A 24,421-nucleotide genomic window follows, 5' to 3' on the forward strand; every position below is an offset into this window, starting at 1 on the left:
CTGGCAAATAGATGAGGAAGAAATGGAGGTAGTGACAGATTTTATTTTCCTGGGCTCCAAGATCACTACAGACGGTGACTGCAGCCAAGAAATTAAAAGACGCTTGCTCCTGGGGAGGAAAGCTATGGCAAATCTGGACAGCATACTAAAAAGCAGAGACATCACCCTGCCAACAAAAGTGCGTATAGTCAAGGCTATGGTTTTCCCAGCTGCAATGTATGGCTGTGAAAGTTGGACCATAAGGAAGGCTGAGCACAAAAGCATTGAGGCCTTTGAATTGTGGTGCTGGAGGAGACTCCTGCGAGTCCCTTGAACTGCAAGGCGATCAAACCGGTTAGTCCTAGAGGAGATAAATCCTGACTGCTCTTTAGAAGGCCAGATACTGAAGATGAAACTCAAATACTTTGGCCACCTAATGAGAAGGAACAATAGATGGCAAAAGAAGAAGGGGATGGCAGAGAATGAGGTGGCTAGATGGAGTCACTGAAGCAGTTGGTGTGAGCTTAAGTGAACTCCGGGGGATGGTGGAGGACAGGGAGGCCTGGAGGAATGTTGTCCATGGGGTCACAATGGGTCAGACACGACTTCGCAACTAACAACAACAAACAACAACAAACTGGCACTAGTTGGTTGCATAAGTATTCATCCCATCTGATGTGACATGCCTAAACACACCTTGGTTCAATTCAAAGTCCATCTGGGTGTAATTCCAGTGTGTAACAATATCAGATTAAATACCTATTTCTGGTAGGCTCCCAAGTTTGTTGGAGAGTGTATCTAAATAAACAGCATAATGAAGATGAACAAGCTATCAAAACAATTCCAGGATAAAGTTGTGGAGAAGCATCAAGAGGTTATTTTAAAAAATAGCCCAAACCATGAACCTACAGCACCATGACATCCATTTACAAAATGAAAAGAATACGGCTTAACTGCTACTCTGCCTAGAGAAGGCCATCTACCAAAATTCAGTGACTAGAAAAGCAGGGCATTAGAGAAGAACCATGAGGACAATGGAAACTCTGAAGAAACTGAAGGGATCTGCAGCTGAGTTGGAAGAAACAAGCCACAGACAACTGTCATCTGGATGCTCCACAAAGCTGAGCTTTATAAAAGAATAGTGAGAAGAAAGCTATTACTGAAACAAATTCATATAAAAGCCCATTTGGGGTTTGCAAACAGCCATGTAAGAGACACAGCAAACATGTGGGAAAAGGTTCTATGAGCTGGTGAGACCAAAACTGAACTTTTTGGCCTGGCTACAGAATGCTCTATGTGGCACAAAGCCAACAGTGCTCAGTAGCCAGGAACATCCCCACAGTGAAGCATGGTGGTGGCACCATCATACGGTGGGGATGCTTTTCCTCAGTAGGGACTTGAACACTGGTCAGGATTGGATGGGGTCATGTTTTAGCCTGAAAAGGAGCTGGGATTGGGGTGGAGGTTTACTCTTCCCAGCAGGGAAATGACCCTGAACACAAAGTTGAAGTAAAAACAAGAACCTTAGAGTGTCTTGAGCCCAGACTGCAATCCGACTGACAATCTGTGGCAAGATTCAAACGTTTCTGTTGACTAACTATCCCCCTCCAACTTGACAGTTGGAACCATTTGCCAGGAAGAGTGGGCAGACACTGCAAGATCCGGATGAGCAGAGCTGCCAGTGATTTATTTGAGCCAACGCACAGCTGTAATTGCTGCCAAAGGTGCTTCTCAGGTGGTGGCGGTGAATACTTATGCAACCAACAAGTGCCAGTTTGTTTTTGTTAACTAGAACAAAAATATTTTACACCTTTACAGTGTTGAATATCTTCTGCACGTCTACTGGTAAGAATGCCAATTAAATCCATTTCAGTTCCAGGTTGTAACACAACAAAATGTGGAAAAGTCAGAGGGGGTGAAGACATCTGTAAGACTCAGTAAGACTTAGTCTTACATCTGTAAGACTCATCTGTAAGACTCAAAACAACCTCCATTGCAATACCAATAGTGCTTGCAGGTGCAGCTGGTCTTCCAGGGAATTTCATATTGCAATGAAATTTCTATGAGATACCAGTGCTGAAGTTATTGAAGGACCTAGTCAGAGTACTTATTCCATCAAAGTGCACCTGGCAAAATGCCAGGGTTTAGCTGGCACTAGGAAAACACAGCTTTTCCAGTCCAACAGGAGATGCTCCCCTGCCGCAATAGAGCCAGTAAGGTTCCCATGGGCAAGTTTTCCACTAGCAGCATGCAAATCCACACAACTTCCTGCACCGGATACCACATTGGCATAGGGAGTCAAGGGAATGAAGAGGACGCAATTAAGGAACCATGGCCTAAGTGACCTCTTACTCTCCCTTCACAATACAAATAGTTTCAGGATAAGCAGGCATAGCATCATCATCATCTTCTTCTTCATCGTTCTTCTGGCAGAACTGATTTTCCTAGTGAGCTCTCTCTAGCTTTAAGGGCCTTCTTAACTTACACTAGCTCCATACATGATCTTAGAATAACAAACAACTGGCAGCTACAAATGATTTTAAAATCCTTCAGATTCCCCTTCCAGCCCCAGATCAAGCCAAGCACTGTCATTAGACATGCTTGGTTTGTTTGCTTATGGGGCAGTCCATATTAAAAGCTATAAATAAACAAACAAAAAATAAATAAATGTTACATCTAGAGACAAGTAGAACATCCACACCAAGGTGTTAAGGAAAGTAATACTGATTCAGAATTCTAAAGTGAAACATGAGATCTTTGTGCCTATTCCACAGACTTACTGTGAACAGTTTATTACATTGTCCACTATCTTACAGTAGAAGCATCTGCAGATCCCACCTACATGATAAATCTTACAGAGCCCAGTGTTGGATGAGGGATTTTGATTGCACACAGTGTTGAATGTTTGCACAAAGGGCACAATCCAAAGAATAATCCATGTGTCGGAACCTGATACTGTCTGTGGATTCTCCTCTCCGATGTTGGCTGTGAAACTATTATCAACATCAAAGCTAAAATTATATCTGAGATCTATCTGAATATATTAAAAATCACAAAAAATGCAGTTCTGACAGAAGACACAATTGTAAAGCATAATACTCTGCTATGGTTTACCAGTCCCTGCCCCATAAAGACTGTCCAATGGCTGCTTCCTTTTGGGCAGGAGGAAACAAAGATAAACTTTGTTACAGAAAGCTCTTTAGTATTTATAGACATGCATCTTCTTAACTATCTTCCCTTTCTTGTAACATAACAAAAAGGATTCTCTTCCTTTTTTGACAGTCAAAGGACTAATATCACAACACTGGAAGGACAACTGGCCATCTTCATTAACACAATGGGTACGGACTGAATGAAGTGTCCAATTTTTGAATGGGCGACTTTTAGATACATTTTATAAATTAACATATATATGGATATCTGAACAGCCTTTGTTGACATCTATCCTTAATTATCCCTAAAATAGTATATTTTGCTATAGAAAATAAACAGGAGTAGATAGTGTATCAAATAGATTCACTCAAGTTTCATGTAAGTAAACTGTAATACTTTATTTCTTTGATTGTTTCAATGTTTGGTTTTGCTTTTGATTTGGGACAGATGATTAAAAACAGTGAGCAAAAGGAGGCAGAATCAGATGAAAGAAAGTTGGAGGAAAAAACATGCTAATCTTTGGTTGATTGTTCTTTTCTTGTACCTCTTATAATGCCTGAATACATGTGCATATAAACAATAAAAGTCTCTTGCCCAATTCCAGCCAGGTGAGAGGCCTTCAATACCCAAAAGGATCACACAAAAGTTCAAATGATTCTGAAATCACTCATAAAATGCACCCAGGTACATCTTTTAAATGGATGGTTCTTGGCTCCACAGTATTACACCTCTGAGAGTGATCATATAGTATAATGCATTAACTCTGAGCACTGGCTATGCTGATTGAGGCTGATGGAAACTGCAGTCCCAGGCATCTAGAGGGCACTGAGTTGGAGAAGTCTGGTACACTGCCTGACAGTAATAGGTGTGAAGCCCCTCATTTAATTCTTGCTTCAGCTGCAGGTAGTCTGTTAAACATTCCTAACCTGAACAAGCCATCACATTCAACTACATTAAAGCCCTCCAATGTATTTAGAGAGTGAGAGAACATGCCCCCTTCCCTCACGCCCTTCTTTTTAGTAGGCCAAGCAGGCCCACTGGGGTCATCATCCTCAAAAATGTTCATCTTACAGACTTCTCCTTCCTCACATCCCAACACTTGTAAAAACGTAGCAGGCCTTGTCAAGAAATAGGTCTAAATTATGTGACAAACGCAGATCTTTTTAGCCTATTAAATATGGTCTCTTTCAAAAAGAAGTACCGCCTTTAACAACACCAATACATTTCGAATTGGGTTTTTGTCTCCAGATTAGGAACTCCTGGCATCACTCATTGTCACATCAGGCTTCAGAAGAGGCCGAATATGGCGTTTTCCCCACAGCTATCATCCACCAGCGCCTGTTGCTACATTTACCTGTGTCGACCTCAAGCAGAGTAACACAGCCTCAGACACAGTTTTCCCAGATCCTCTAGGATCAACTGTCCTGCTTGGAGAAGGGCAATTGGATAACAACAGGCACAGTTTCATTCTATAAAGTAGACAGTCCAAAGCAGTGAGACTTCTAGTCATAGCCTAACTTGGGGTGGAATCAGGAAAAAGACAAATATAAATTTCCCTGTGTTAATATATCTGGCAAAAAGACTGGCATGCCTGGTGATGAACGGACTTCTTTTCACCACAAGATGGGGATAAAGCAGATTAGATTTAAGTGATGCCTTTAGCTTCTCAATACAAATCCTTTGGTACTCCAAATCCATGCCAACACCAGCACTCTGGTCTGAGACATATTTTCCATGTTTCATTAACACTTCCCTGACATTGATGAGAAGACACTTTCTTTTTCGAGGAAAAGATGGGAGACATCTCCTGCCCACCCCCTTTCCCATTTAGCTGAAACACAAGAATCTAGCAGACTGCATGCCTAATAGGGCTCCTGGGATTAAAACAGAAACCCAAGACACCTTCAGTCTTTCACAGGCTTTTGTGCACAGACCAACCATCATATAAAAGCTGAGGCCGTAACCTCTTTAAAAAAGACTTTGCAGAACACAGGATGCACAAGGCATACCTTTGGCCAATTCTGTACGTAAAAATACAAATAGCCATATTTCCCACCCACAGCCCCCTCAAGTTTCCATACAAGTAGCACACCATTCATTCAATCTTCCCTGAGCTTATATAGTCAAGTTATTGTGCTTTCTTCAAGCAGCCTCCACATCCACATGTTCACTGAGCAACATCCTTGATAGCTTTGCAGCAATGACATCAGAGCCCCAAACTGGGAAAATATTAAGGATTTCCAAACATGGAGACAATATCCCCATCCTGCCCTTCGAATTGGATTCTCTTAAAACATAGACTTTACAAGAAGTGTTCTGTTCTTCCTCACTAGAAAAGAGAAGCCAAGCAACAGAGTCATGGCCCAATATCAAGCAGAAAAGAAGTTAGGACACTGATAAACCTAGAAAACGTGAAAATTGGAATCCCATTGTGAGCGAATATATTTCAGGGGCAGAACAGGATGATATAGAGGAACAGGAGTTAAGATAGGGCACCTCTGCATGTAACAAGCAAGTGGCAATATCCCTCTTGCCACAACACATCCTCTTTCAAGGCAATGGTATGAAGATCTAACTTGCATATCCCTACCATGGGGAGATAAACGTGCTCCTGGTCCCAGGCACTTCCTGCAGGGAAGAAGCATGTCCCCCCAAGCTCACTTTGCACAGTACCTGCAACATGAGAAGTGGCTGCATGAGTAATTCACACATCCCCTGTTGTCTTTTCGTTATGAAGTGCTTTGTGAAGTATTTCCGAGGCAGAGCAGAATGCTGGCTGAGAAAAGAGCGTGTAAGGCAGGCTATGCAACACTAGGCACATGTTTTATCACAGAGACCAAAAACATGACCAGAAGAGTCTATCCCACATAGGAAAAAAGAGCAGAGGAGTCCCCCCAAATAGACATAACTGCTCTATAAAGGCAGGCAACACAACAAAACACTAGTGATAAAGAACACACGCTTTATCTTAAAACGCACTGGGCACAATGGGTTGAGTCCTTCACTTGAACATCAGCCACAGTGAATTCAGTGAGAAAAGTTAGTTTCACTTAGTTTCCATTAAAATCAATGAGACTTTAGTCATGACTAACTTAGTTTGAATCCAGTTCAATGCAGTTACTGAAATTCTTTACTAGACCATATGAGAGCTGGTGTGGTGGTTAGAGCATTGGACTCGAGATCCAGGATATCTGGGTTCTAACCCCACTTCACTACTGAGCTCATCTGGTGACTTTGGGCCAGTCACTTACTCTCAGCCTGACTGACTGAACTGGGTTGTTGTTGGGAGGATAAAAATGGAGTGAGGAGAATTATGGGAGCTGCTTTGGTTTCCTTGCAAGAGGAAAAAAAGGCAATGCAATAATTACAGTAAGTTCCAAATAGACTTTGAAAGAGAAGTGCCAAAATCTGAGTTTCAGAATTGGCCTTACTTAAAAAAATAAAAAATAACAATTATTTAATTCCCAAAGCACCTAAAATCACGAAAGGATGTGCCAAAACTGAAAATAAATCAGCCCTGCCTACAGGTTTGCAATTTAAAAAGTAATCCCATGAACAGCAGCCATTCAGCAAGATGTATATGAAGGATCTGGACTTCTCCCAGTACTCCAGACAATAGCACTCATATTCATAATCCCATGCACAGTGCTTATATGGCCAGGAGCAGGGCGGGAAGTTTGCACACTTTGAGAACATTACAGCTTTCTCTGCCCAATGCTCCCCTAAGAAAAGATGTACTTCACTGCTTTTCTGCACTCAAGAAATCTCCAAATGCTTCTCCAACTGTAGCTGTATTTGCCAGCTGTGCATGAATTTGGGAAATTCCCTGAAAATGAAAAAAACATATATACACAAAATAAATGAATAAATGATCAGACTTGTTGAAATCCAGGAATAAATACAGAATTGAGCTCTTGTATTTCTCTACTAGGAATTTTACATTTAAATGTATGTATTCTGTTTTACTAAAAATTACCTAGCTTTTTAGATTTAAGGATTCACTCTTAAAGTATAGACTTTTTTTTTGCTATCCATAGGTTTAAGTCTAGAACTCTACGTATGATAGGAAGCACAATATGACTGACAACTGATACAGTGTGAAGAATTATTGGAAAGGAAGAATGGGAATGAATGGAAAGCAGTCAAAGCTATTTAAAATAATTTCAGTTTTTAAAAGTTGAGGAGAGACTATTGCTTGGTAAAAAATAGAAGAAACCATGTGTCAAACAGTTTTGGGGTGGGGGGGGAGGAAAAACCCTGTGTTTTACATAGACACTACACAATTCAGAAAACCTCAGAACAGTTTTAGAGTAACGCTATACAATATACTAATTGCATAGAGCATAGGTTATTTTTTTTCCATTAACTTGCATGTAAACACACATGGCCCTGATTTAGTTCAGGGCCAACCTATTTTGGGAATGAAGGGATAAGCTTCCCCTCCACTTTTTTACCCCTATCTCCACTCTCAGGAGGTTAACAATAGTGTAGATGAGGCTTTTTTCTCTTCTTCTCTTGTACCCAAGTGGTGCAGAGGGAGCCTTGGATGGGTTAAGCCAATGGTAAGCAGAACTAACATGGCCCCAGATTAAAATTGGGGAGCAGGAGAATGCTCTGGCAGAACCTCCTTTCACGCAAAGGCAAAATAATGTAATCAGGCAAAGCATTCATGGACATGTTGACTGCAACAGGAAGGGGGATTAGATGCCTCCCCACATGTAGAGACACTACCTTGAACTCACATTTCTTTCTATTCCCACAGAACCCCAATTCTGAGGCAAAGAGGCTAGTGAGTACACCAAGATCCTGAGTGCAGACAGTGTGGATGGGGAAGCATCACAACACACAAAAGCATTTTGTTTGAACCAAGATGTAGCTGCACCAGCCCACAAAGACACACTCAAGTTAAGAGGCAAGTGACCCCTGGATGAAAATTCTGGGTGCAAACAAGAGGGGAGTGGGCAGGTTGCATTCCAGAGCAGACCATGGCACTTTTTCATAGCCACATTTCTCTGCTCCTCCAGGAACCAGGAAGACCAGAAGCAGATGTAAGAGGGCCAAGAAAGCTGGGGACTGGGGAGGCAGAAGAAACGAGCATACAAAAAAGCAGCAGGAGCTGAGGTTGGAATAGGGAGAGATACCAAAACGAAAGTGGTCAGCAGATCAAAAGAAAGGGGAGCACAAGAGAAAAATTCAATAAATAAATCCCACATTGGAGCCATAACAGCAACCTACCTGAAACACTGCTTGCTTCCCTCTGATTAATAAGAGTACCATCATCTTGCTTGCCATTACTCCAGAAGACCCCTCTCTTTCTCCTCCCTTGGTCACAACTCCTAAAAACAACAAGACCTTCACAGACCCTGTGCATAAATACACACCCACTCTCACTCACACTTTCTTTTCCCCCGAGTAAAATAAGGTTTTGTCCACTGCTGTTCAGTGCATGAGTTTTCTGCCACATTCTGGACCAACCTCAAGGAGAGCCAGCAAAGCCCTCTAGAGGCCGGTTTGGGTGCACTGCATAGGCCCTGAGAGAAATGTTCTTAAAAGCAAGCAAACCCACTGGCTGGGAGTGCTCAGTACAAACACTGAGGAACAAAGAGCTCTGTGCCCGTTCTCCTTTGCCAATCAGAATAAAAATGGGGGACCTGGGAAAAGCATTGTTCCCAGACACACTGCCTTCCTCAAGATACAGGAAAGAATTACTCTCAAGAGATAACTTTGCACAGGCACACTGGGGATGAGAGGCCACCAAAGTCAAGCCAGGTTGCAGAAGGGAGGTCCAACAACCAACAGAGTGACTGGTTTCAAGTTGAAATGCTGACACTTTGTGGACAGGGATGCCTCGACAACAGAATAATGGAGTGGAGGGCAGCGCCCCAATAAGAAATTGTCTCTGCCCTGGGGGTAGAAGTTTGAGAATCCCTGCTACAGCAGGATGTGTGCTGGGATTCTGAGCAGTGCAATCATGATCGTCGCTGTAAGTGCAGTTACAGGCAAGTACTAAGTGATTTACATTACTAATATACATTAAAAAGTTAGATGCTTGAATCTCATAGAATTTTTGTAGCTAAGAGAGTGCAATACTTTAGAAAATTAGAAAGATGTGTAACCCTGCTACTGCAACAATTGAAAATAATGGCTGCTTCATGAGGTCTGTTCACTTCACTTGCTAGGGGACCACTCAAATGGCTAGTATTTTTGAACATATGGTTATGTATTACTTAAATGGATAACTCCTTAGTCAAATAGAGAAACAGTTTCCCAGCACTGAAATACTTTCCATGAGAGATACATTAGATACAACTGAAGAAAAATAACCTCTTTCCAGCGTGAAAGTAACCTTAGGGCAATGTTAATAATGTATACTCCATATAAATATTTACACATATGTACAGGAAATACAGTTACAACCATCTTGATGAAATGTATTTACACACACACACACACACACAAGCGAACCGCATTAGGATAGACTGCAGAATGAAAGGAGAATCAAGGAGGCTTAGATTTCTTTGGTGTAAAGCATATGTGGTTGCTAAAAATGAGTTACTGCGGAAAGAAACCCTTCATTTTCATATTACTGTTGCAAGCCTTCATTAACAACATGTTGTCATATGCAGCTATCATAGCAACATGTCACTGCTATATTATTTTTAGAGCACCCAAGTGGCATATGCCACAGTATTTGCAGATATTTCTCTTCTCACTTAGATGTGCAATATTAATTGCCCTGAAACAAAACCAAAGTAAAACCCTCAAACAAGCAACAACAGACTATCTAATGTAAACAAATAACCAAGTGCTACATTGCTTTAGCGGGGGCAGGACTGAAGAATCAGCAGATGCTGTCTCCATGTACCCAAATCTCTATTGAGCCAGATTTTGTGGTTTACTAGGACAGCTTATTAATGCTGTTCCCAAGTAGAAGCAACAAAGAATGGCTGTAACACACTGGCGGCGCATGTGATCTGCATGTGTAATGTCCCAAGTTCAGTCCCTGCCATTTTGGGGAAAGGGAGCTTGGGCAGAGATTGCAGAGGTGGGTGAAGGATTTCCACTGGCAGGAGAGTACAGAGCAAACTCCAGGAATTTTTCACCTGTGCAGCATTCACCTGTGCAGAATTTTTCACCTGCTGCTGCGGCAGCCTTGGAGACCATGTGGCAGCAACATTGAGGCTGGCCAGCACTTGGCAATATACAGCTAATCTTTAGGTAAAATATTTAAGAGGAAAACACCTGTGTGGGTGAGGGAGCAAGAAGAAAAGCAGGCTGTTTTAGTATACTTACACATAGCAAGCATTTTTCAGCACAGCAATCTAAACTCATGCACACCACTACCTATTTTTCTTTGTACTGGGTTAGTTTAAAATCTGCATGGTAGCCCTCTATCAGTAAGATATACTCATGTCTTAGTAAGAACCCCAACTATCATCATCTAGGAAATTAGGATGCAGAACTTCAGGGTTGGGGTCCCAATCCAGCCTGGGCCTACCCCCCCCCCAACCCCAATTCCCTTCAACCATTCACATTTATGCAGTTTTTGCCCATTCTAAAAAGCTGAAATGCCTCTCCTAAGGCTCAATTAGTGACAGGAAGAGCTTTAACTTGAGATAAGCTTGTGGTTTTTGTTCCACTCCCCTGTGGAATGAGGTCCCAGAGAGTGTCTCCAAACTAGAATTTGACCCCGAGGCTAAAAGAGATTCAGCACCACCTTATGGCATGCTGCTGCAGAACTACTGTGCCAAGTTTTCTAGTACAATAAAGTGTTACCAGATACTGCACAACTAAAACATTTTAATGGGTGGGGAGAAGTGAACTGGAATGTTTGATGCAAAAAATGGCCATGAGCGAAGTGTTTCAAAGGGCAAGAACTAGCCCAGGAGCTGTGTTGGGAAGACCCTGCAGGAAGAAAGTCAGTCCTTGGGAAAAGGCTACAAGCTTACATTGGAAATTAGCATTTTGGAGAGGCTTGCTCATTCATGAAATGCTTGCCAAGCTAAGCATGCAGCTCATTTCTTAGACAGTAAGTGACTTAAGTACTGAGCACAAAGTAGAGCTCAAAAATACAAACCATCCCGTCAACCCCCAAAAAAGATGGTGCCAAAGGGCAGTCCCTCATTTTACAGCATATTGTTTTCTTTTTTAATTTAAAAATATTAAGACTATGTTAAGACTTGAAATGAGGGCACCAAGGGAGGTGTGTCTGGCTATACTGGTGACTACAGGTACCATGCTGGTGACCCTAGCTTTGGCTCCTAATCATCACAACAATAGGGGAAGTAAAGGCCCCCTAAATGGGTGAGGTCAAGCTAGACAAGATGCCTTGCATATTAATAATCATCTAAAGTCTAGACGTTTATATATAAAAAGAGGCTACAAATCTGTCCCAGCATTTCTTTGTTTTTTTCTTTTTCCTTTCCTTTTTTTTGGGGGGGGGGGAGGAGAGCCAACCGAGATCAAAGCCACCTCAAATATCTGAATTCCTCACACTATCACCACCACCCATAAAAGGGAAGGGGGGCACAAAGAGGAAAGGAAAATGGGGGATAAGTTAAATCACATCCATCCATAAAAGAAATTTATATCACACTTACTGTGTGATATAAATTTTTTTTAACTTTACTTTTAAAAAAAAAAGTGGAAAAAAGGGCTGAACACTTCCATTTCTCGTGTGTGTGTGTGTGTGTGCGCATGCGCACGCACAGTCCATATATCTAAACACACACCGTTATAAAATCAATTGCTATTTGAGGTATGTTCAAAGGTAACAAGAGCAGCAAGATATTCAGTCCACTGAATGATAGGTTGTAGCTATTTATCTTTCAAAGTCTGAAGTATCTAATCTGTAAGAACCCTCAGTATCCACTTTTGCTGTGCCTCTCTCAACAGGGATATAATTTAAAAGTGCATGGACATCCGCTATTACCAGAGGTTTTTTTAAGAACAGAATTTATACGATCAATGACTTCCAACCAAAGATAACCCACTAGAAGGCTTAAGCTCTTTAAACAGTCTCACAAGAGGTGAACATAAGAAAACTCAACACTTTTTCAATACACTTTATCTTCAGGAAGACTGTTCTCATCCAGCAGATCACTGTTCCTCAGCCTTTAAAGACCCATCATATGATTACTTACACAGTAATTAAATCCAACTGAACTCAATGGGAGTTACTTTCAAGTAACCATAGAAGGGATCAAGCTTCATGCATTTTACAGCTCCTGAACCTGGATGCCCATGTTAACACATCACCACACTGTTCACATATCATCAGAATAGCTAATGATTAAGATATACTTAATTAGCAAGGTACTATTTAAGCCTCAGGAGTTGGATGTATCAGAGTTCTTGCTGTGGATATTAATGCAAATATATTCAGGAAATGTGTCAGGATTAAACACCTCTCTGTTAATGGCAGTGTTTTAAGTTGATGGTTTAACTACCTACATAATAATGATTAAGATAGTAATGGCATATTGACCTTAAATTACTCAAGATATTGTGTCTGACTTAAAGCTCAAGACCAATGCTGGTTGGTTAAAGAGCCAAAATAAAAGATAATTAAGGAAACATAAGTAAATCTGCCATCATGCATGCCTTCTTTGGACATTAAACTGGAAGCCTGGAAAATTAGAGATGCAATTAAAACTTTATTGAAGCTAATACAAAATTTAAGGCAGTGCTGGTAGGAATATGGCAACCTGGCTGAAATTGATATTCATTAGGATACTCCTTATATGAATAGGAACCATTTGGACTTAGTAGTCTTTACAAGAGCCCCAGCTGGTAATGGTTGAAGGTTAATGCCTTACCCCATTCTGTTCAATTTTCTGTCCTAATTAGTCATCTAAATCTATAGCTGTGAGCACCAAGTGTCTCTGCTCAAAAGAAACTAATTAATGCTAGCAAATTAGATCAAGTCCAAAGATCCAACAGCCAAACTCTCAAACACTCCTTGTTAATAGGAAGTGTAGCTGTCAATAACTGCTGTTGGTGGCTATAATGAGGCCTCTTCCTTTCACTGAAAGTGATTTCATTTCTCTTTGTCCTCACAAAAGCTGTTCCATTCCCTTAAAAAAAACATGCACTTGCAGTGGTGATGTTAGCTGTCTGACCCATTTCTTGGGATCAGCTGGGCTGAAATGACACAGGGAAAAAAACCCCTAGTAGGTTAAGTCTCCCTAACCCCACATTATGCTTCAAACAAGTTTTCTTAAAAGCCCTAATGCTGACTGGTGAATATCAAGGTTTTCTTCATCACTGAACACAAATATCTAAATGAACGATGGTGGCATATAACTGTTCAGTTATTAAAAAAGGTGATATCCACAGCCGAAGGAAGTAATTGGATCCAAAGCCTTTATCTCTGAACTGCAGTTTATATGTTAGTTTGCTGGGATGATTCAGGTATTACAATGCAAGAGAATACTGAAGATTTAGTGTGGATCATTGTCTACCTCGGAATACAAGATGTGTCTATATGTATTTAATCAGCTGTATAACACATGCTCCCTGAATTGAAAAAGTGATGTCATCATGATAAATACATGGTACAGAGTGCAAACAGTTACATGCTTAAAGATTTAACATGTAGTATGTGAAGAAGCCCCACCCAGGCTAGGTTCAGTTGGTGGATCCATGCTCAATGTCTTATAAGCTATCTTCCAATCAGATAATCTATCCATGTAAAATGAAGGTAGATGGTCAATGTCTCTAGCAGAAATTAACATATTTTAAACTATGAATTAATAGCAATGTTTCACATCTTAAATCCCCTACAAAGCATAGCAACAGTCTTTCTAAACAAGAGGTTTTTTAAATGAATGATCCATATCCATGAGCACAAGAAACACTATGTTTAACATTCATCTGATAAAGTTCAAGATTATTCACTCATTTCTGTATGATTGAATGGTAAATATTTGAGATGATTGATCAACAGGTACCAAAGCAATATTTAAAAGCATTAAAATACCTTAGAATGATGCTGGTTGGCAAATCAAATCTCCCCGCAAACAAGACATAAAATGCCTCAATATTACTGGGACAGGAGCAAACGAAGCCCGTACCATGTCTTTTTAATTTTAACTCCTCCTAATAACCTTTCACATAAGACTTATGCAGTCTATGTGATTCTATCAGGTCACACTGGCTGTGCTCAGGCCACTGCCTATTGTGTTGGGAAAGAACCCAAGTCTTGCCTCAAGCTTGTATTCCTCCACAAAGAATTGAGATGCTTCTGTTTTAGCTTTTGCTCAACTGTGGCTTGCTGTGTTGTCCAACCCTGACAAACTGTGTTTAATTGTAACTATTTGGGGGGAAAGTCTTTTGAAACTATGGTTTATGAAGATATCTTGTTTGTACTGAAATAAGATTATTTTTAAACTGATAAATGATAAACTGCTGTTGATCTAAAATGAGAATGCATTTTTCTGCTGTTCTTAATGGAACAGCAAAGTCCAGGGGAAGGCTGGGCTCATTTGTCATGAAAATCCATGACTTACTATGAAATCCAAGTTCAGCCAGCATGGACATAGAAACCAAAACTATCATAGTGTGGACTCAGCTGTTCTTTCTCATAGATGTGGTTTATGCAGATAACAATGTATGTGGTTTAAACAGGCAAGGAAGGCAGGGGTGAAAGGAGTATGAACAGAGTACTGATGAACTTGTCATTTAAAAGTCACTGTTCTAAAGTCTTGACATAAAGGAATATATTTCCTGTCCTGTGCTGATCTTCAACCCCAGCCTACAAGACCCCCTTTTTACCATTTGTCTATCCTTCCTTTCTTTAGAAGCTCCCCCACCCTTCTCCCCCTTTCTCTTGCATTGTCTCTTCCTCCTTCTTCTAGGAAAAAAGCCGTGTTAAAGCTCAACACAATCAAGGGTACAAAGATGTCAGCACTGGTACGATACACACATTTAATTTAAAGCATGACTCAAGGAACTGAAAAACAGTCTTGTTCTATGAAGACAGAAAATATGCAGTAGTGAATAATGCATTCCTTGGCTCCAAGAATTATGTAAATTTAGACTTCTCCCTGATATGATTGACAAAAATACAGTTTTTAGACAGTCATCACTTTACCATTTTAAAAAATTAATGTGAGGAAGCACTGCCTGCTAATTGACCAGTGTTCCAAACTCTTAGCACTGCACGAAGGGATACCAAACTGCACTGACCACTTTTATAACTCCACCTATCTCACCCAAGACACAGTCCCAGACTTTAGAACTTACTGTAGTTATGTAGTGTCATGTGGTCCTTTAAAAAAGAGCATAACTGATGGCCACAAACCAATCCCAGCATAATGCTACTAAATATTTTATATATTTCCTTATCTACATTTCTGATGAAGAAGGCACAAGACATTTAAGAAGTGCTGGTCCAGGTGTCCTTGGGCATATAAATAGGCCATGCCAACATTTGTCCAAGCTTCAGGATTACCTTCCTTCCGCATATCTTGATATGTCAGGTGCAAGGGTCAAGTTCTGGAGCAGGTGGTCCCTAGAGGGACAGGTAAGATGCCAGATGCAGGACTGTTGATTAAGTGTCTATTACTGAAACTATGGTTGACACTGGCCTTACTCTACTATAGGGAAGCCTGCAGTGGTGTTTCATCCCATCATCTTTACTAAGTATCAATGTAGTCCCTGGGGAAGAGGAAGAATGGTGGCATTTGGAAATGGCCTTTCCCAGAACACTTCCCTAATTCTAGCTTTACAGTTCTGCCAAGTATTTATAATTGTACTGAGCTATTCAGCCGTACATATTTATCTATAACCATTACAATTATGCACTTCAATAAAAGTAATTACATTCAGAATATTCAAACTGCATCCATTTGATCAATGAAGATGTAATACAAATGGAAGAATATTCTTCCTTCTGAATCCCCATTCTCCAACAACTTGCTTTATCAAATCCTTGTGTACAAGATCTAAATCGCAAGCAGAAAGTAATTTATGTTTTGGGGGGCTTTGTGACTAATCCAACATTCACAGCATCCCCAATCTCACCTGAAGATTTTTGGCTTACAGAATTATCTTCCACTGTTCTAGGACTTCAAAAACTTATTTCAAGGTTAACTGTTTGTATCTTTTAGGTCTCCATGGTATCTTCACTTAATTGGGTATCTACTTTAATTTGTTCTCTCTCCTCAGTTACTTTATTTTGCAATCAAAATATCCTATGCTCAGAAAAGTACAGTTATTTATTCTGGGCAAAACCAGCTCTACTGGTGATTCTACCAACAATTTTATATTGTTATTTTTGCATTTTAACTTAATGTTTGTAATTTTTAATTTATTGTTATAATTATTTTTTAACTTAACGTTGTAAGCCGCCCCGAGGCTTCGGCGAATGGGGCGGCATAAAAATGTTTTAATGAATAAAAATAAATAAATAAATCTCTGGCCATCAAAGACCCAGTCTGAGCAAAATTGTGCTAAAACTGCTTCTGGGTGACTTGCAGGCTCCATCTTTCACAATACTATCTAGGGGAAGGGAACTCTGAATTTATACGGAAGCCACCAAGACTACCTCTCCTCTCACACTTGCAGACCCATCTTGGTAGATCAATAGTTTACTCAAGACAACACTTCTAGTTGAGCTTAAATATCATGGCACAACACAGAGGCCAGCCCATTTTGGACTCCACATGAGCACCCTCTATTGAAGGAGCTGAAGGTTAATAGGAGCTTCTGCAATATGCTTCCAGTGTTCTCCACTGTTCTGAAGGTGATCCACAGATTTTACAGCAGCTAAATCCTCCAAACAGTCACCAAGTACATAAAGTTTGTTTCAGTAGTCTAGGCTCTATCTTATAATGATTAACAATGACTAGATCAGCATCTGTGAGAAAACATGACACTTCTCATTAACTAGATTATGAGCATTCCTTGTCACTGATCTTTTCTAGGTAATAACAAACTCTCAAGGATGAATTAATGTACAAATTAAATATACCTGAATGTAAGTGTAAATTTAAGACAGACTCTATAAACAATATTGATTCAATGCACTACTGTTTGCAACTCAATACCAAGTTTGCTTACTGCCATTAAGAAAACGAATAGCCACTTTGCCTCAGAGCAACTAGATTAAAAAAAATATACAGAATGAGATTTCTGCTTGTTTGTGTTTTATTCACACCTAGACAACATGATCACAACACATATGTGGAAGTGTAAACTTGAACACTGCTGATTTAACAATGTATCACAATTATATGAACACCTGTGTTCAATATTCCATAGCTTTCTTAACAGATTTCAATGCAGTTGGGAATAAGAACACAACTTTTTTATTGTAGGACCAAAATCTTGGCAGGGGGAAGGGGCCACGCACACGCACAAGAGAGAGAGAGAGAGCGAGCGCGCGCGCGCGCACAAAACATACATTTGAGAAATGTCTCATCACATGAAATCAAGATTGATTTTTGCCATGAAACATACAATAGCTGGGATCTCACATTGCTTTCCCCAATGTGGTGTCCCACAGGTGTTTTAGACTATGATTCCCAGCATTCCTGACCACTGGCAACAATAGCTGAGCCTGATGCAGTTGTGGTTCAAAACATCTGGAGGACACCAGGTTAGGGGAGGCTATTGTTTAGAGCTACTGTTGCTGTTTAAGTGCATTGGCATGATGCTAGCTTTGATAGTTTGTCTGGAATAGCAGTAACCAAAAGGACAATTGCCTCCCACACCTACCCTTTGAGAACAATTGACCAGAACTCTGCTTCAGTATTGGTCACCTGTGAAGCTGTTCATTGGAAGGAGACCCTGTTGGCTAATGCAACATTTGGCAGCAACTTGCCACACAGAAAGCTTGGTTCTTAAGATGCTGAGTGTATTTCATCTCCTCTCACCCAATCCTCCTCTGGACCCTTTCCAATTTTTTCCTTTTGGAGATGGGACAGCGGCTTTACAATGTAATTTGATATGCTTCTATCTTGCCTTCTTGCAAAGGAACTCTGAGCAGTGTTCCAAGCTTTACTTCAAACCTATGTATTTTCTGTGTTTTAATGAGATGGTAATAGTGCTCCAGAATTACTATTAGCAAGTACCTGGAAAATTTCTTGCACATACAACAATACTTCCAGGTCGGGCAAGTAAAGGTTTAGGACTCAAGAGTATTCATTTCATATTTTTATAGCTATCCTTGTATGAACTGCATAGAGTCTATGTTCAGTTGTTTTTATGCATCTAACTTGGTGACATTATTATGCATGTAAAATAGAACACAATTGTAATTTGTACAGATATTCTTCAAAAGAAATAGATGTTAAGCCAAGAAAGAAAGAAGTAAAAGTTGTAAACCACCCAGAGAACTTTGGCCAGAGGACGGTATAGAAATAAAATAAAGAAGTCTGAAAGTTCAATAGATCTGCAAGTGGTTTGTTTGTTTGGCTTTTCATTACACAGAATACCTGCCTGTAAAATGCATTTTCTTCTAATCAAGTCCAACAAGGAACTATTATCAATCATTGTATTTTTATCAATATCCAAAATGGAGAGAACACATTACAGGAATAAGCTCTTTGTTTCTTTAGTAAATCATTTTCTGAAGTTCTTAAAGTGTCAAATAATTTAATGAGAAAATCATCTTTAAATGGATTTTAACATCTCAAATTCTTCATGTTGTTCCTTTACATTGATTTGCATACCCAAGTTAACAGCTATAGCGCCTGGCAGTACAGGAACTACCCCCAGCTATCTGACCTACTTCCCCTGAGTGAATGCTTTCAGCCTCTCTATTTCTATTTCTATTTCTCCTGTTCACAGGACTTAGGTTATTTTGCAATTTTCACAACATCACACCTCTTTCCCCTGTAATTCCAAAACATATGGGGAGTTGCTCCACACATTGGCAGTTTAGCTGAATGCAGAGGTGAGAGCCTTATGCCATTTTCTTCAATGTTCTTTTTCCATGCACTATTATAAATCAAATTTAATTTTCATTATTTTATAGTTCAACTTGTCCTAAGGGTTTAGAACACAAAAGAGCAAATGTACACAAGCATCCAGAAGCAACCCAGAGCCTGGTGAACTCTTAAGTGATAATTTAAGGGCAAGAAGAACACAAACATTTTTATTTTAGTTTCCTATAGGTGATTCTTATTTTTTATGCAGGGCTACCAGTGTGCAGTGTTTCTTACACAATAAAACTGGACAAAAAATAAACAGGCCCCTGCCCTCAATGGGATTCCAGCGTGCATTCTGCAAGAAGATTTATGTTCCTGGCTGCCTCTGAAAACTCCCCCACCTCCACTCTGAGGATTATTAACACATGCAAATGAGGAACTTTCACAGGCTGACATTCCAGGCTAATGTAATGAAGCACCAGCATAGCATAGTGCTTAGGGTGCATCAGTGGGACACAGGAGATCTGCATTCTAGCAGATCCATGAGCCATGCAGCTCCCTGGGCGACTTTGGGACAGTCATAGTCTCTCAACCTAGCCTACTTCACAGGGCTGTTATGAAGATTAAAGGAGGCTATGTAAATTGCCTTGGGTTCCTCTCAGGAAAAAAGGTGGGATATAAATGCAATCATCATCATGTTTTCATGACTTCCACTGAATATGGGACTATATACTACTAGCTAATGCTAATCAGCATTCGTTTCCTAAGGCATCTGACCATTATGTGTTTGTTGGAATAGGGAACAAAGGATTAGTGATTATAGGTGGGTCATTGTATATGGCGGCATCCAAAGTTATCTTGCAGGAAGTACTCTATGAATGAAAAGACTTCCATAAAGGTGACTCTGAAAGAACAAGGATATGCCCTATGCCAGACATAGGAAAACTATTTTCTCCAAACTCTGCTGGACACCAAATCCCAAGACTAATGGTTAAGAATGATGGTGTTGGGCTCCAACAACATCTGGAAGGCCACAGTTTCCTGAACCTATTATTATCCTTTGCAAATAACTGCACAGACACCCAGGTTTCCTGACAAGCAAGAAAGAATATTTGGGAGTAATATCTTCAACCTGTGCATGAACAAGGGTATTTTTTCAGCTAAGTCAATCCCTTGGTTCAATTGCAGCTATAAAAATTATCAGAATGAACGTTGGGCTTCATTTACTGACCTCTAACAGAGTTATACAGCAATCATAATTACGGACCATCTTTTCCAAACAAAAGCACTGAATGAATATGGCATTCTTCAGTGGAGCATCCATGTTATATGAAATGTAGATTTGAAAATTATTTAAACCCAATTTATTTAAACCACAAGATATCGCACAGAGCTGAAAATAAATGGAAGAAATACAGATCATGCACATACATTTGTTACTTCTATCGCTGCCTGGCAAAAGATAACATTCAGGTCACATAAAAGATTAGATTTGCTATTTTGTGGAATTTCACTCTCACCTTGCACTTTATCAGAACATAGCTCTTTGGCCTTCTCTCTCATGAGTTTCGGAATCAAAACATCCTTTTCTACATGTCTGAGCGTCTGTTCTTCTGTAAGAGAACACCATTTCCATGTTTAGATGCAAGTCACAAGTTTACTGAAAGAATTAGAATGCTGTTGAGATATGACATATAAAGTCAAGAGTTCTGCATCAGAAGTACTTAATTTCAGTGTCTATATCAGTTTGACCCTTTGTAAATTGCTCTTTAATTTATTTTAATATCCAATTTTCAACAACAAAGAAGTCTGTCAGCTAGATATAGTGAGGCAGTTCTGACAATATTTATCACATCCACAAATGATGGATTATATCTAGATTTAGTCATGCCAGCAGAAGCAGACTTTCCCATCACCACCTCTCAGTTCCTGAAAATTTGTTTGTTTAAATTTGTTTAAAGGCCACCCATTAGCATCGTGCTCCCTGGCAGCCATTAAAATAAAATTACCAATAAGTAACATAAATGAAATCATGCAATTAGAAATGAACTAGATAAAATAGCATATAAATAAACAACAATAAACTCAAGTTAGTAAATTAAAACCAGTGCAAGCTGATGTAAAAATAATCTAAGTAAAAAATACTGTGTAACTACAGATTTCCCCCACGAGGTGCCGCAGAGCACTTTGAAGGGGGAGATCAGAACTCTTCCCTAAGGAGATCATGACGGCAGTCTCTTCAGCCAGCCTCCATTGTCTCCAAAAAGACAAACTGCAATCACCAGTCAAAATTGGTAAGCGACTGGGGTCAGAGGGACACGGCCTCTGCCAGCCTTCTTCCAAGTGCCAACTGCACACTTTGGGGGTGGCTAGCAATGGCAGTTACCCAACAGTTGATCAGAGTGGCAAAGTCTCTTGCCAAGGGGCTCACTGGCTGTTACACTTCAGCCAGGGTGGGTATGACACAACAATCCATCACGGGTAACAACAACCCTAGAACTGCCCAAGGGTACTACCGGGTTTGCAAAAATAAACCTAAGTGAAGTGGCTCCAGTTCATTTCACATGATAGCCCAACTATGATTTAAAGAAAACATGGTGGGTTGCTATGTCATTCAAACCAAGTCAGGAAGTCAGAACACCCAGTCACAGTCAAGGTGTGGGGAAGCAAGTCGACAGATTCCTAAAATTGAGGCAGAACTACTTTTTGTGAGCAGAAGGTGGATCTTGATCCAACCCAATATATCTTAAGAACAGAAAAAGCTGCTTTATACTGGATCAGACAATTGGTCCATCTAGCGCAGGATTGTCAACACTGACACAATAACAGCCCATCGGTTAAGCAGCTCACGGTCTATTAGAGACAAAAGGAAGTAAGCAAAAACAGCCTCCTGCACACATGCCACTTCTGCTTTTACTCAGTAACCTACAATTGGCCTGTTTGTAGATTATTAAACATGATAATGCAAATCTGGAGTAAAACAAGCCATGAATTAATTGCTAGGTTGTTCAACCCCCCAAAACAAACCAGCAAACGTCATGCTGAACATCCTATGAACTGTAGGGTGCTGATTAAAATTACAAGTTTTAACTGAATAAATTAATGTAATGTGCTCTACATAGGGCGACCTTTAAAGGTGGCCCAGAGTGTTCAAGAGGTCCAAAATAGGGCTGTGTATCTGATGTCAGGTGTCAGTTTGTGTGCCCACATAACACCTATTCTCTACAAATTACATTGGTTGCCAGTTGAAGCCTGGGCTCAATTTAAAGTGCTTGTTTTAACATACAAAGGCCTAAACGGCTTGGGACCTGGTTACCTGAAGGACCACCTCTTCTCATGTACTCCTACCCACCCACTGAGATCTGGAAATGAGGTCCTTCTGAGAGAGCCATCCCTAAAAGAGGTAAAAGAAGAAGGGCTTCCAAATTAATCAATTTAGAAGAAGGGCTGCCCCCAAACTTTGGAATGGGCTCCCTCACTAGGTACACCTGGTGCCATCTCTACTTCCATTTTGGTGCCAGGAAAAAGCATCCTCTTTCACAGATTTCTCAAAACCTCAATTTAAAACCTGATTATAAGTGCTCACTCCAACAGATCTCCTCCCCTCTTCCCCTTGTACTTGTGCTGTTTGCTGTATATTGTTAGCCTCACAGAGAGTCCTATTGCACTATTGAGCAGCATATAAATTTGAAAATAAATATATATAAATGTGAAAGCAGCTAGTATACTACCAGTAGTGATCTATCCCCCCCTCACATAAAACTGCCTGTGCATTGTGTAATCATGGGCTGTTGTAATAGGCAAACCAGCACACTGACTGGCAGAAAGTCCCCTGGGTTTTGGGTAGGTGTTTTCCAATCATACCTGGAGATGCCAGAGTGAAGCACTGGCCCTGTACATGTGCTTTACTGCTGTACATGGAGATTCATGTAATGTGGCAGAGGTCCTCTCATTCGATCCCCAGAACTGCCAGTGATTCATTCAAGCAAATGAGTAGAAAACAAACTCTGATTTCCCTAGCCCAGTTCCACTCCTCAAATCACTAGACCACACTGACTCATGACATTTTCAGAAAGCAGTTTATATGACTATGGTCCAAGCTACATCACATAAAAAGAAAACATAAGAACATTCATCTTTACAATATTGAACAATATCTAAAGTAAGGATACAAACAAGAAGTAGGATCACTACTAACACCTTCTGCTATAGTTAAGAAGAGACATGTAACAACCTACTGCTCCGCAAGTTTAAAAGTAAACAATGAGCAAGCAAAAATACTGTATGCACATTAAGTGCCCAAAACTATAATGGAAAAGACTCTAAAAGGTAAAAATATAGGAAGTTTCTTATCTAGGGCAGAATGTCCGTCTGTCTAGCCCAGTAATGCACTCTGATGGAAACAGATCTCTGGGCAAAATTCTTCCACATCAACTGCCATCTGATCATTTTAACTGAAGACAACAGGAGACTGAATGAACCTGGCACCTTCTTTATATATGTATGTGTTGCTCCACTGAGCTAAGCTGGCTCCTCATACATTGGTAGAACATCAACTATTCTGCTGAAGGAGCCACTGGCCTTGACAACTCCCAAGCGGTGTTTTCATCGTAGCACAAAATGCAATAGAAATGGCAACATTATTGAAAAGTTGTTTCTCCCTCCAGCAAGCCATTATGCCCAACACAAAATCAGAGCAAAGTTTGGCAGTGATAACAGACATCACACACGGAGTCTGCCATGATCTGAGCAGGCTACCATGGCTTAAATAACTGACTTGATTCACATGATCAAAATAAGCCAGAGTGACTAAAATGAGCCATCGTGGTTTATTTTGATCATGTAAACTTAGCCCAGAAGCCCTGCCAGAATGGCCAGTGGCCATGAATGCAGGGTGCTTAAGTCCAAAACATCTAAAGATCTACTTTCTGTCCATCTCTGTGATACGTTACAAAAAGGTAGAAATCTTCTAATAAAAAACACAGTTTATCCACTAGTACCTTTCCTATCAAAGCTAGCCAAAGACATCTGTCATATACATTTTCCATACAACTATTTGCTTTTCATGTGTTTCCCATACCCTCCATGTTCATTTCATGCATTCAAACATCTCACAGATGTGAAATCTTCATGTTCCAACCAAACAGTGGTTATGCGGAGGTTCCCTTTGGAGTGAACTGGTGCCTCCATATGGTGTGGAGGATGGGACATACACTTCCAGATGCTGTACAACTGCCACATGTGAAGTTGCCCTATGGCACAAAACTGCCCAGTTGAACACAAAGTCCTAACATTTATTTTCCACATTCCCTGTGAGGAACGAACTGGGAATCCATGAAAATGTTTTGCACTGTATATTGAGAAGACACTGATCATTACAGGAAGTGAGAAGAGGCAGGGTGTGAAGGAATACA

At 40.3% G+C, this 24,421-nt stretch overlaps 1 protein-coding gene across 11 annotated transcripts in view; it reads right to left on the minus strand.

Annotated features, from left to right (window-relative positions):
- The window catches only part of CMC1 (C-X9-C motif containing 1), a 48,242-nt gene that overhangs the window by 14,480 nt on the left and 9,341 nt on the right, over window positions 1–24,421 (minus strand). For 5 of the 11 annotated variants that reach the window (XR_006413502.1, XR_006413498.1, XR_006413495.1 and 2 more), the window contains 4 exons: window positions 20,528–20,620; window positions 8,368–8,468; window positions 6,876–6,958; window positions 5,806–5,908 (listed from right to left, as the gene is read on the minus strand). Coding sequence is in view for 7 of the 11 variants with exons in the window: in XM_044417688.1 (XP_044273623.1) it covers window positions 5,806–5,908; window positions 6,876–6,958; window positions 8,368–8,468; window positions 20,528–20,620 (380 nt within the window). In the remaining 4 variants the exon portion in view is untranslated. Of the gene's footprint in view, window positions 1–5,805; window positions 5,909–6,870; window positions 6,959–8,367; window positions 8,469–20,527; window positions 20,621–24,421 lie in introns of those variants that run through there. The other 6 variants (XR_006413508.1, XM_044417729.1, XM_044417743.1 and 3 more) reach the window with 4 other exon arrangements.

The sequence above is a fragment of the Varanus komodoensis genome, unplaced genomic scaffold (genome assembly GCF_004798865.1).
Source record: "Varanus komodoensis strain SLA01 unplaced genomic scaffold, ASM479886v1 scaffold10, whole genome shotgun sequence".
In the NCBI taxonomy this organism is placed as follows: Eukaryota; Metazoa; Chordata; class Lepidosauria; order Squamata; family Varanidae; genus Varanus; species Varanus komodoensis.